At 49.9% G+C, this 13164-nt stretch overlaps 1 protein-coding gene across 2 annotated transcripts in view; it reads left to right on the forward strand.

The window, feature by feature from the left end:
* Positions 1 to 8578, forward strand: part of eipr1 (EARP complex and GARP complex interacting protein 1) — a 50737-nt gene extending 42159 nt beyond the window's left edge. The window contains exons 8-10 of one of the 2 annotated variants that reach the window (XM_080870356.1): positions 498 to 665; positions 5750 to 5917; positions 8278 to 8578. In XM_080870356.1, coding sequence (XP_080726482.1) covers positions 498 to 665; positions 5750 to 5917; positions 8278 to 8452 — 511 coding nt within the window. In that variant the 3' untranslated portion in view covers positions 8453 to 8578. The remainder of the gene's footprint in view (positions 1 to 497; positions 666 to 5749; positions 5918 to 8277) is intronic. The other variant, XM_080870357.1, reaches the window with a different exon arrangement.
* The last annotated feature ends 4586 nt before the right edge of the window (positions 8579 to 13164 follow it).

Below are 13164 nucleotides of genomic sequence, written 5' to 3' on the forward strand. Positions count from 1 at the left end.
CGCCGCGCTCCGGCTGACCGAGCTGAACGTTGGCAGCGCTTCACGGGTGACGGCCTGAATTCGCCTCTTACAGCGGTAACCACAGAGGAGTCGCTGCTCTGAGGTCAGAGGAGGAAGGGTGTGAGAGCGGGACGGTTTTTCTTTTAAAGGTGTGTTTGAGGGAGATAAAAGGAGGTGGAGGCGCTGTCGTGTCTGTTAGCAGGAAGTCGAGGCTGTGCCGTTGTGAGGCTCGCCTTTGTAATTTACCACCACCGGTGTTGGCCGCTTTATTGAGGCTGGCCTTCGCTGACGGCGACACAGAGAGGCTTTGATTTACCCGGGAAGCCTCGGTGAAGCTTCCTCTCCCTCATATCTGCTCTTGTTGTTACGCCTCCTCCTCTTCCTCGCATTCGTTGCTTCCTCTCATTCGTTGCTTCCTCTCACTCTCATCCTGCTCGTTTCTGCTCTTGTGCATTTGCCTTCATGCCTCTAACCGCTCTCTCTCCCTCTCTATCCAGTCAGATCTACTGTATAGAGAACGCCCACGGTCAGCTGGTGCGCGACCTGGACTTTAACCCAAACCGCCAGTACTACCTGGCCAGCTGCGGGGACGACTGCAAGGTCAAGTTCTGGGACGTGCGCAGCGTGCAGGAGCCCGTGAAGACGCTGGAGGAGCACTCGCACTGGTGGGTGGATGCAGAGAGGTCAGGGCGGGTGTCCAACACCTGAACCGTGCCCATATGTGGGTGGAGTTCCAGCTGGAGCCCATGAAGTGAAGTGTTGCAGATTTTTCTTTAATTTGGGCTCAAATCTGAAAGTAGTCCCCAAGTTATTGTAGTTTTCTTTAAATACAGTTACTTCAGTTTATTTAATGTAGCCATGCGACCTTTAACCTTCATGTAGCCCGACGTGGCTGCAGCTCAGGAGGTTCCATCCCCAGCTCCAGTCTGCCACAGAGCTGTAACAGTCTTTATTTTCACAGTTTCAGGAGTACAAATGTGGAGCTGTAAGTATTTAAGCATTTGGAGTCGTGACGTCACACCTGCAGCAGACCTCCAGGTGAACATTTCAGGGCTAAAAATTAATTTCAGCTTTTTTAAAAAAACAATCACATTTACACCAAGGCCGAGAATAACTTGCAGCAGTTTAATATCTGCAGGAAGCAGCGCTGGTGCCTCATGTTTGATCCCAAAGTGCATTCTGGGTAAACTTTCAGGGCTCTCCTCAGCCTGTGGCAGAGGTGTCTGCTCAGAAGACGATAGAGCAGGTGAAGCATGTGTTCGTAACCTGCAGGATCATCTGCACGGCCTCATTAAATATAACAGCTGATTCTGAGGGGGATGTTTTCCACCCGCCTCCAGAACGAGCGGCGAGATGTGCTGACCTGTGCTCAGGATGTGGTGTCACCGCGTTAATGTCACGTTTGGCCTTTGCTTCATTATCTTTAGACGAGCTTTAATGAAGCTCAGCAGAAAAACCAGAGTCAGAGGTGAACGATGAGGGCGGGGCAGCACATGACAAAGGTGGGAACACAGACAAGGACAGGAAATGGAAGGCAAAGAAAGTCACTGGCAAAATAAAACAGATGCAGACAGCGACGGGAAGCAAACATGAGCTTTAATATTTGAGACGCTCTGACAGGAAGCAGTGATTCTTTCATTAAAGCTTCCTGTGTGCACGTGTGCAAACCTCTCCTGACTTCATCTGCAGAACCAACTGTAGGGTCGCAGGTAGGGATGGTACCGGTGTCCGGTGCCATGATGGCACCGGTTCTGACATAAATGGTAGTAACCAGATCGAAAAGCAGCGCACATTTCAGTGCTTTATTTCGGTGCTTTTTTTCCTGAGCTGTGATACACTTCTAGCCAATCATTTTACGTTTCCGAGGATAGTAGGCGGGGCCAGGTACGTACGTTCTTTTATGCAGAGCTACAGATTAAAAATGCCCAAAGCGAAGCGGTCAAAAGTCTGGCTGTACTTCACAGCAAAATAAGCAAACTCAGCAGCCTGCAACAAGTGCTTTAAGCTGATACTGTGATACTGTCAAAGGAGGTAACACCTCGAATCCGATGAAACACCTGGCGACGCATAGCGGGGGTTTTTTTAAAGCCGAGAAATGCGCCGTATTTGATGGCAGCAGCAGCCGTTCTTCTCTGCGTGAGTAGCTTAATGTTGTTCGTGTGTAATTTACGTTGAGTAGGCTAACCACGTTATTACATTAATGCATGTAAGGTGAACTAGCAAACATCATCATAGCTACATGCGGCTGTCCTCTTGTTTGATGGCAGATACTCCCTTCACCCTGGCCAAAAAGGCTAAAATGACCAAAAAAAAGTGGAAAACAGTTAAACATGAGAGGTTTTTGGACAAAGTTTGTGTTTTTTCCATTGTTTAAGCACTGCTTCCATCCAAGAGTGATACCATATATGCCCCATAGCTGCAGAAAAGGCTAACATTGTTATCTTTTTACGAAAAACCAGCTGAACATGAGAGGTTTTTGGACCAATTTTGTGTTCTCCATTCTTTAAGCACCGGTTTGAGCACCGGCACCGTTTCAAAAGTACCGGTTTGGCACCGGTATCGGATAAAACTTAAACGATACCCATCCCTAGTCGCAGGACACTTGAGCCGCAGTGAGGAGAAACATGGCCGTGCTGCTCATTGGCTCCTGCTTTTATTAACACCTTTATCTCCCAGCTAATGAAACGGCCTGACCGCTCCCGCTGCAGAAAAAGTTCGTCACGCCCTCATTACTAATTAAACACGCAGCCACTCGCTTTGTCACTGAGGACCGGAGCGCAGCGCCACCCAGCCTGCTCGGGGTCGTCCGCTCTGTGTGTGTGTGTGTGTGTGTGTGTGTGTGTGTGTGTGTGTGTGTGTGTGTGTGTGTGAGCTGAATAGATGATCAGTGTGTCTGAGAGCCAAACTGGGCTACTGCTGCAGCACACCAACCCTTACCTGATACACACACACACACACACACACACACACAGAGAGACACACACTCAAGAGCAGCCGTTATCTCCAAACCAAAGTAGAGTTGGCAAACATATCCATGGCTGCAGATGGGATCTCTTGTGATACGAGATATAGGTAGGTGTGTGTGTGTGTGTGTGTGTGTGTGTGTGTGTGTGTGTGCGTGCGTGCGTGCGTGCGTGCGTGCGTGCGTGCGTGCGTGCGTGCGTGCGTGAGCATCTAATCTGTCTTTCTGGACATGTTTTCTTTTTATCTCTGTGTGTGGTTTCTGCATGTTCACGCATCTTTTGTGTAGTGCATGTGTGTGTCTGTGTGTGTGTGTGTGTGTGTGTGTGTGTGTGTGTGTGTGTGTGTGTGTGTGTGTGTGTGCTCGTTTTTCGGAGCGCAGTCAGGATATGGCCTCAGGGCTGCTGGGGGTATTAGGGACTATTTTTTAGCAGGGAAGCGGATTAGGGGAGCGCGGGGAACGGCGTGGCCGTGGCTGATTTTCTGTCAACAGCCTCGGTTATCCCTCAATCCCTCCCTGTGAGGGAACTGGGACTCTGAGCTGCACCCCCGGGCTCGCAGAGAGAGAGCAAGGCGGGAGTCGGAGTGACCAATCAGAGAGAGCGAGGGGAAAGGTGGGGAGGAGAGAAAGAAAGCATCATTTATGATATCATCAGCTCATGAGAAGCTCAGACGTCGGCCGCGAGGAACAGAATCCCCATTGCTGGCACGTGAACGCTCGCAGAGACACACTGTGGAGTCGCCGTGTTTACCGCATGATGGGTGTGGGCGCGAGTGCGTGAACGAGATGGATGCAGGAGCTTCTCGTGTGGTCTCCTCACGCACGATTGGTCCGAGCGTTTGGCTCTCACACGCAGCGCTCTTACAAATACAGGCACAGAGCCCCTCTCTACAAAAAAACACCAAAAACACAGGGATGGGAGGGGCTAATGTAAGACGTTCACCAGTGATTGGTCCTCAGGTTTTGTCACCATGATGTCCTTCCCACTAAGGCGAGCTCAGTTACTGCTGGGAAGCTCTGCGCCGCTCCTCTAAAGCCCGCCTGGCTCCCCGGTGCTGCTGGAAAACTTAGCTCATTTCAGACTGAAGGGGACCTCCTGCTGGTTCAAAGCCCAACATGGTGCCGAGGTCAGACTCAGGTGTGTGGGCGAGTGAAACCACACAGCTGTGAGAGATGATAATATAAGATAAGGAGGAGTCACTTCATCAGTGCGTCTCAGTTTATCGACTCTTTGGGCTTAAAGTCAAATAAATGCGTCAGATTACTTTAAGTGCTTTAGCAATAATACAGATATATTACAGAATATGGATCTATCATAGGCAGAGATGGGCATTAATCTGATTACTTTTTTCAGGTAACGAGTAAAGTAAGGGATTACTTTTGCAAAAATGGTAATTAGATTACCGTTACTTTCCCGTAGGAACGCTGTGTTATTGCGTTACTAAAACCGTGATTTTATTGCGAGAGTGTCTCATGACAGTGACGTAAGCGAGTGCGCCGTTAGTGACAGCAGCTGTGTGCAGATCAACAGTGGATCATATATCGAGTGCGGGAGAGAGTATGAGCGTGCAGCGTTTAAAGCGTGGAAGTACTGACCTTACTTTGAGTTGAAAAGTGACAAAAACATTAGTGTCCGTTGTGCGTGGGAAGAAAACTTTTTACAGCGAAAAAACCCCTAAACTTCCAAGCAAGCTCCGAGTAGCTACCACGTAATGGGAAATTCACAGAGAAACTCGCGGATTCTTCCACTGACCGCCGCGGCACACCTGCACCAGGGTAAACCTCCGCCTACCCACTCCTGCTTTACAGATGAAAATAGAGCAAAAGGACCGCTGAGTCTTTGACTTTATTTTATTTCTGCTGTGTTTTACTTGCATCTATTTGAAAGAGTGAGTGTAAACACACACAAAAAAATAATTATTTTATGTGCTGGAATGTGCAGAAAATAGGTTTAAGTATTAAACAAATTTCTTCCAGTCAGAGAATGTTGCATATAATTAAATTTTTTGCTTGATGCATAAAGTTAAAAGATTAAAACTAATAACACAAGTTTTAAAAAGAGACTTTTCCATTTGATTACATTGTGTATGATGGATTATGCAGAAAAAGTAGAATTGGGCTGAAAGATCTATCGCTTTATCACCTATTCAGGTTGTAAATCGTGTTTTTAAGAAGTAACTAAGTAATTAATTACTGATTATAAGTAATCAGTAAAGTAACGGGATTACTTTTTGGGGGAAGTAATTGGTAATTAGTTACTGATTACTTTTTTCAAGTAACTTGACCAACACTGATCATAGGTATGTTACAGTGTGCGCTGTATGAAGTTATGTTATGAATATACAATAACTGTAAGTGTTTACAGGCTGCAGCTGTAGTGAGTGCGACCGAAATACACTTCACACCAGACTCACTGGGAGCGGAGGCGGAGCCTCTGATGCCATGTTTTCATATTTGGTCTGCGGTGAGCTGTCTGAAAGATGGATGTGGGTCTGGGGGTGTGGCTTGTTAAAGCTCCATCATGAGTGAGTCGGCTGCAGGGCGTGTAGCTGTGAGCGATTATAACATGAGAGCAGCCTCCTCTCAGAGCCTCGGTCACAGTGGAAACGTGCGTGCAGGCGGCTGTGACTGATCCAGGTGATCGCCTGGATCTTACCTGTGCTGTAGGGGAGGGGCCTGCTGGCGGTTCTGGGAGACCCTGTTTGGAAGTGCAGCGAGGTCGTAAAAAGCACCACTCTTAATCTAACCAGCGCCTCGGTGTGTGTGTGTGTGTGTGTGTGGCCTCAGGGTTTGGAGCGTCCGCTACAACCACAGCCACGACCAGCTGGTGTTGACGGCCAGCAGCGACAGCCGCCTCATCCTCTCCAACATGGTGTCCATCTCCTCGGAGCCATTTGGACATCTGGTGGATGACGAGGAGCTCAGCGAGGGGGAGGAGCTTCACCAGGAGGACAAGTAAGAGAGAACACTGCCTTTGACTTCAGACAGGTCACATGACTTTGATGGAACACTGCAAAACCTTGGGTTAGGGGTCAGAGGTTAGCCGCCGTAGGCTTAAAGCTCGCCGTACCTGCAGCGGCGTCTGAGTGACTGTGACTAACCTAACGCAGCCGTCGGGGGCACGGCACGCTTCCCGCCGCCCCAGGGTCCGTTTGGTTTTGGACGGCCTTCTTATTAACACGCTATTATTTCCTCACGTGACCTCTGTTGGTGTGAGAGGAGGGAGGGTGGACACCTGTGCAAACAGCCATCAGCTGCAGGTGATCTGTACGTGCGTGGGCGGGGTTTAAAGGTGTTTGAGCGGCGCTGCTATCATGTTATTTCCTTCTCCACACCTCCTTTAAACATGATCAGGTGCAACTTTATTATTCTGGATTCACAGCCCTCGTGAACTCTGACCTCTGTGCCGATGCTGCGATGTTATCCTTCACATCAGCTCTGTGTAAAGGCACGCTGTCAGGAGCCCATCAGGAGCCTGATGACGCGAGCGCGGCATATTCTGAGCGCGTTATTTGATAATCATCCTCTCAGATGAAAGCTGATGGGCTGAACTCTCCGGCTCTGCGGCGCTCGCGGTGATAAAAGTGGAAACATTAAAAATGCGTTGCTGTCAAACACTTCAGGAGTTTTTCTCCGTGGCGTTTAGAGCTGATTCCCACACAGCAGGGAGATCGTCTGTAATGGTTCCAAACCTGCCGCCGTCCTCCATCCATTACGCTCCCAGTCCCCCTCTCAGCCTCGGCCGCCGCCTCTCATCGTCAATGACCGACTCTCATCCACAATTATCAGCTCTCCTTCCTAATCACCAGCACTCAGCTCCAGTTTGAACCCTCCCACTGCAGCCGCTGACCCTCTCGTCTGTGCGCTGCGTGTCCACTCCACAGTTCCTCCCGTGGGTTTGTGGGTATTTTTTTCAGACTGTACATTTTGTTTCTGGTGAAAAGGATCTGTTCAGTCTTACTGTCGAACCGTGAAGGCAAACCTCACGGCGTGTGCAGGAATTAGACTTGACCATAAAGATAATAATAATGACAGAGGCTTGATTGTGGGCGGGGCTTGGGGAGCTTCAGTCACACTAGACCAAAAAGAGGACGGCGACCTCCCTGCAACCACAACGATCTGACAGACTGCTGTGACTGCTACGTTCATCGCCGTGGCGCTCCGTCTGCTGCGCAGCGTTTAGCTCACAGCCTGACTGAAAACATGAACACAGGCCACAAAGACCCTGACGAGCGTGCACGTGCAGGCTGCAGAGGCGTGCCTGGTGACATCATCAGCGTACCTGCTGCTCCCCTGAAACAGTCAAATGTCACGGCGGTGTCCATCCAATGACACGAGACCTAAACCCTCCGGTCCGTTAGACTAACTGGCGCCGGGCTGAGTATTTATCAGACGCGCTCGTCCCCGTTTCTCCTCCTGATGGATCCGCACGAGTGATGAGCTGAGGAGTGATTTTATTTCGGGGCACAGCCCGGAGGGAGCCGCTCGAGCCGGCGTGAAACGGTTAACGTGAAATATGATGTCAGGATTTCCCCTCAGGAGCGCTAACAGCGGCGAGCTTGGGAGGAAGTGGGGACGGCGCTAACGCTGAAGTCTGATTTAGTCTGTGCTTTACAGCTCAGCCACCATCATCTCAGGTCGAGACAGGAAGTGACCTCACAGACACTCAGCAGCTCATCTTTTTTTAAGTCGGGAGAATCTCCAAACGTCTGCGCGCTCACGACCATAAAGTCGCGTTGTGCGTATTTTTCCTGCATTATTGATTTTATTGCTGTGTTATTATATTTAGGTACAAACAGGCGTTCGTACCATGAACACGAGTCGATAAAAGAATTAAACACACAGGCGATGGAGGGAGGAACGCTCACGTCACACGGCGACCTGAGTGAACGACGCCGGGATGCCGATTCCTCCAATTCTGAATAGGTTTAAGGTTCCCTGAAGGTTTGAGTCGATGAAGCCGGGAACGCTGAGGTTCACATCAGAACGGTCGCGGGTTCGAACCTCGCAGGTCAAAGGTGCCTTGCTCTGACTGATGGCGACAGATTTGCTCCTCCAGCGTTCAGAGCAGCGTCTCTGTCGGCACTCGTGGTGCTGATGCTGCTGCTGACCTCATGATGCTTGTTTCTATGGATACTGCCCATCATTGTGTTGGAAACATTATCTAAGTCAACCTTTCAGTGAAAATAAGACAAATGAGGCTGCCTGGTATTTCACAGCTCACCTGTGTGTGTGTGTGTGTGTGTGTGTGTGTGTGTGTGTGTGTGTGTGTGTGTGTGTGTGTGTGTGTGTGTGTGTGTGTGTGTGCGCCGCAGGGGTAAGGAGCCGCTGAAAGACAGCGTGGTGTCCACCTACGAGGAGCACGAGGACAGCGTGTACGCGGCGGAGTGGTCATCGGCCGACCCGTGGCTCTTTGCTTCACTCAGTTATGACGGACGGCTCGTCATCAACAGAGTCCCGCGCGCCCTCAAATACCGCATCCTGCTCTGAGCGGGGTCGTGCTGCCTGTGTGTGTGTGTGTGTCTGTGTGTGACAGGCTGTGTTGATGCTGACCACTGTAAAAAATATCTGTGTTGCTTAGAAGTAAAAACTGGCCGTTGGATGAAGTTTGTGTTTGTGTGCTTCTTTAACGTTGGCTGTGACGTCAGTGGGCGGGGTCACAGGTACGCAGGGCTACAGATCCAAACACGGCTGAGACGGCGCCGTCTTTTCTTCGTGACAACAAATCTTTAACAAAAGTGTTGTTTAGTTCTTGTCATAATTTCAGCATGTAAGCTAGTTTTAGTCTAAACTCGACTCAGTTTAATTAAAGGTGTAAAAGTTACAAAACACACCACACGTCTTAACAATGCGATGTCATTAAGCAGTGATGTCACTGTGGCTACCTCCATCTTTTATATACAGTCTGTGGTTTTGGCCCATCAGCGCACCAGCATCAGAACAGGAAATATTTCCGCTTCCTCTAACTTCGGTCCTCGCTCCCCTGCCGCCCACGCCGTAGTCCTCCCCTCTCTGTGGATTCGTACAGTGTGTGCCGAGGCCGATCGATGGCGGCGACAGTTCAGACGGCTCTGATGGGCCTTTTAATTGCAGCTCGACTCCAACCATCACAGCTCCACACACACAATGAAGGAGGAGCCGTGCACTTCATTAGGTATGCCAGTCAGCGCCAGCAGAGCTGTGGCTGAATACTCAACGTATGCATCTGTCTAATCACAGAGGCTGCTCACACACACACTCGGAGGCCTCGTTGCCCCGCAGTCAATTATTAAGAAGAGGGATCAGGGTGGAGATGCAGAGGGACGGTGAGCGTCACCTCCTTCCTGTCGCGTGCAGACGTGTGAGGGCGAGTGTGACACAGTATGAAATTATGAATGCAGCTTTCTGACCCATCAGTCAATCCGCCTGCTAATAACCGCTGAGTGTTTGCATGCCAATCGATGACAGCACCTTTTTAGTATGCCTGCGACAAATTACATTAGCTGTGATGCATCGATGGTCGATGTGGAGATCTGGATGCGTACTGACAGCGTGAATAACCTGCATCATATTTGGCTGCTATTTACAGCCTGCGGCGTTTTCCCGGCCAAGAACACGTGATGTCAGCTGGTGGGTGAAGCAGGGATCTGTCGTTACCCTCCAACATCAAACCGCTCACGTGCTTTCTCACACTTAATCCTCTTCTTCAGAGCGGTTCTGTTTCCAGAATCAAACTCTGAGCCTCCTCCGAGTCAAACGCCACCCAGAGTCTGTGGCTGTTCTGCCAGCATCAAGATCCAGCTCCACCTGCTCCACCATCGTCCGCACCAGTTTGGAGGGCATCAGCGAGGATCACCAAAGGTCTTCTGACTGAGGGGCTGTCAGATTCTCACGATGTGATCATAGTATGACATCACCAACAAAGAGACACCGAGCCATCCTTCAAAAGGAAAACCACCGAATCCTGAGAATGCCGTGACGTGGACACAGGCCGTCCCTGGATCCTTTGGTTCATATAAGAACAAAAAGGCACCGGGACAAAGCCAAGACCTCCACCAAAGACCAGAAACCACGCTTGTTACCCGAGAGTGGGAAGGTCTTTCAAACTGGAAGGGTGATGTCACGGTCAGCTCAGCCAATAGTTATAGAGCCGATGATGCAAAGACAGGACACAAGGAGAACATGGAAGCTCGTTCCAGGTCTGGGGACGAGTTCACTGAAGGAAAGGAGGCAGATCCTGGTGAGTCCACAGAGATTTCCAACGGAGAACGACGCTGATTCAGGGCGCTCAGAGGGCTTTTTTCCCAGAGGGGGAAGTTGATGGTGACATTTAGATATTTACTTTTACTTCCTGTGTCTCGTCCACCATGATTAGCGTCAGCTGTGTTTGTTTCCTGTTATATCAGTGCGTCACAGCCTCAGCTCCTCGTCGTGCTCTTTGTTTCCTGCCTGTGAGCGTTTCTGCCACGTCGGCCTCCTGCAGCAGAGTGACGTCTTAGTTCTTGGTTATTTAACTGCGCTGTGTCCACATCCACACGCCTCACGACAAAGACGACCGAAGCTCAAACAGCCAAACTGCAACTCCACCGCCTCCCCGAGTGACCTCTGTGTATTAGTCTGTTCAGTCTGTCTATCTAAGCGCCTTTGGGCTGTGGATCCTGAGATTCTCATGATGGATACGGCATGTGTGATGATGTCATGATGATGTCATGACATCATGGACCAGCGGCTTGTTGAATCTGAGCCAATGAGAATTAAGGCAGCTGTGTTCACTTATTGGTGTGAAGCTGATGTCTCCCATCCTGAAGCTGCTCCTCGACACGAATGGAGTGCTGCAGGTCACGTGACCGAGGCGCTGTACGCGGCGGCCACCTGTGCCTCCTCGGGTCGCGACCCTTTTGACCCTGATGCGACGTGACAGCATTGCTGTGGCTGCCGGGAGCCTCATGCGTGCTAGTGCAGTCACTCAGGAGACGGGGATAACCGCTGAAATATTCACGACGCCGGGAAACGGGACGCCGTTTTCTCCGCACCTATGACAGAAGTATGTTTTTGAAGCTTCTGCAATCAAACCGAGGAGGAAACTGCCACAGAGACGTGATGACTGCACGTCTTTGTTCCTCCTGCAAATACCACGCGTGCCGTCTGCTGCGTGTGTCATGTGTTACACAGGAAATGCTCCTGAAACACAAGTGTTTGCCTTGAATGGAGGTAATTGTACCTGAGGGTCACCCGGGCGTCGTCCTCCGAGGGTGGAGGCGGAATTAGATTGGGCTGCTGTGGAAATGAAATTTTAAAAAATGGGATTTCATTTAATTATTTATTCATGTCAGCAATGCGATATGGAGCCACCTGGGGTGTTTGTGTGTGTGTTATGAGCGTGAGCGCGAGCGGGGCTTTCAGGTGATTATTACCTCTGAGAGTTCGACTCATTTGCATGGAAGAGAATTTATGTGACCCCTCGAAATGAAAATTATGCACAAACACGGCGCTCTCTGCAGGAAGACAGAGCGACGGAGAGCAGGAGAGACTTCAGAGGTCTGAGGAAGGCGCCCGCGGGAGCAGACAAACGTACGTTCACCATTATTTATGTGCACAGAAGAAGAAGGAGAGGCCACGCGTGGTCCTCCGGGGCTTCACGGCGAGCTCACTGATACTCGTGCAGATCCCGCTTTTACGTTTGTGCTTTTAAAAGCGCTTCGCTGTGAATCCTGAGCCGCACGCTGCAAAGCAACGCGAAGGGGGATGATCATTTTTCAAGATGGTGCCCCCCGCCCCCGAAACCCAGAGATGAGCCTTTGGACGACTGAAAGTAAACAAAGGGTTTGAAATGTGCGGGGATTTTCTGTACAGGGGAAGAAATCTGTTAGACGCTAACCTCCTTGCACCCAGCTGCTGGGAGCTCTTTGTTGGGACTCTCAGGCTCTTAGTGCCACTGAAACGCGGTCCCATCACTTTTGATGTTAGCTCAGAGCGTGCGAGGATAGCTACTTAACACTGACAACCACCCTGTAGTCGGGGAAAAGCTCCTGTGTGTGCCGTAAGCTACTTATTTACCATCCTATCGCTTCCGGAGGAGATAAAGTGCTTTAGAACTGAGACTATTAAGCCATCAAAATTACAGGAGGAGTCTGTATTTAGGTTTAGAAGGAAGCCCTTACAGTCCACTGTGGCCCACTGTGGGTTTCCCAGCACTTTAAAACTGTATGGACCTTTTGTTGGGACACGTATTAGTGCCTGAAGCTGTTTCTCCAGTCTCTGTGACTCTTCTGTCCTCCAGCCTGCTGTCAGGAGCGCCCTCGGCCCGGCTCGTAGCCTCGGTGCTCGTCATTGTCCGGCTTTGTCTGGCTGACCGACCCTCCTTTCTTCCGGGGTGAAAGGGACCACAATGGATGATGAGCTATAGCGCTGCGGCGTGCGCCCACCTCCCTTCTCCCACCTTGCTGTTCTTCAATTATTGAACAAGCACACAGAGTAGATCCAGGGTTATTTATGGGCCTCGCTACCACGACGCACATGTAATTACCTCTCAAACGGCGTAATTGCGCTCATTTCTCATGTCCAGTGCCGACACTCGCCCCCCTGTGCCCTCGTGGTGTCTCCATGGAGATTGAGAGGCGGTTGCTGTTGAAGGACATCACGGGTCATAGGTTGAATGTTGGATTGGATTATTTGATGGTAGGTTGGAGAGGAGAAGCTGCTTGTTCATATGTTACAATAAAACGATTGTTTTTTCTCCCTCGACTTGTGCACGTGCATCTGTGCAGGCAGAGGTCTGTAAACTGTTGAAATCACCAAGTTTGGTTTGTTTCTTCTTTTTTCTGGTTTTAATCTTTAAAGTGATTTGTTTGTGATCTGCGGTCTGCCGATCGAAACACGTCCACGCCACGAGCCGTGCAGCTCTGCAGGTTTCTGCAGCTGTAGTTCACGTCCATACGCAGGTTCTCTGTTACTTCAAACACATTTAACCCGACTTCACACACTCACACAAAAATCACTCATTAACAGATACCATTGTTAATGTCACTGAACATAAAGAAGGATTACTTTTTGTCAGATATCAAGTCAAACCAGCCATAAGACGCCTTCTTACCTGTGGGGCATTATGAGTCCATTATATCTGCCGTGATTCGTCTCATCGTGCACAGGTCAGTTTTTCTAACCTTGCTTTAAACTTATTAATAATGTTGATTAAATAAATGAACCTACTGAGCCTAATGTTC

This window comes from Rhamphochromis sp. 'chilingali', assembly GCF_963969265.1.
Source record: "Rhamphochromis sp. 'chilingali' genome assembly, chromosome: 21".
In the NCBI taxonomy this organism is placed as follows: domain Eukaryota; kingdom Metazoa; phylum Chordata; class Actinopteri; order Cichliformes; family Cichlidae; genus Rhamphochromis; species Rhamphochromis sp. 'chilingali'.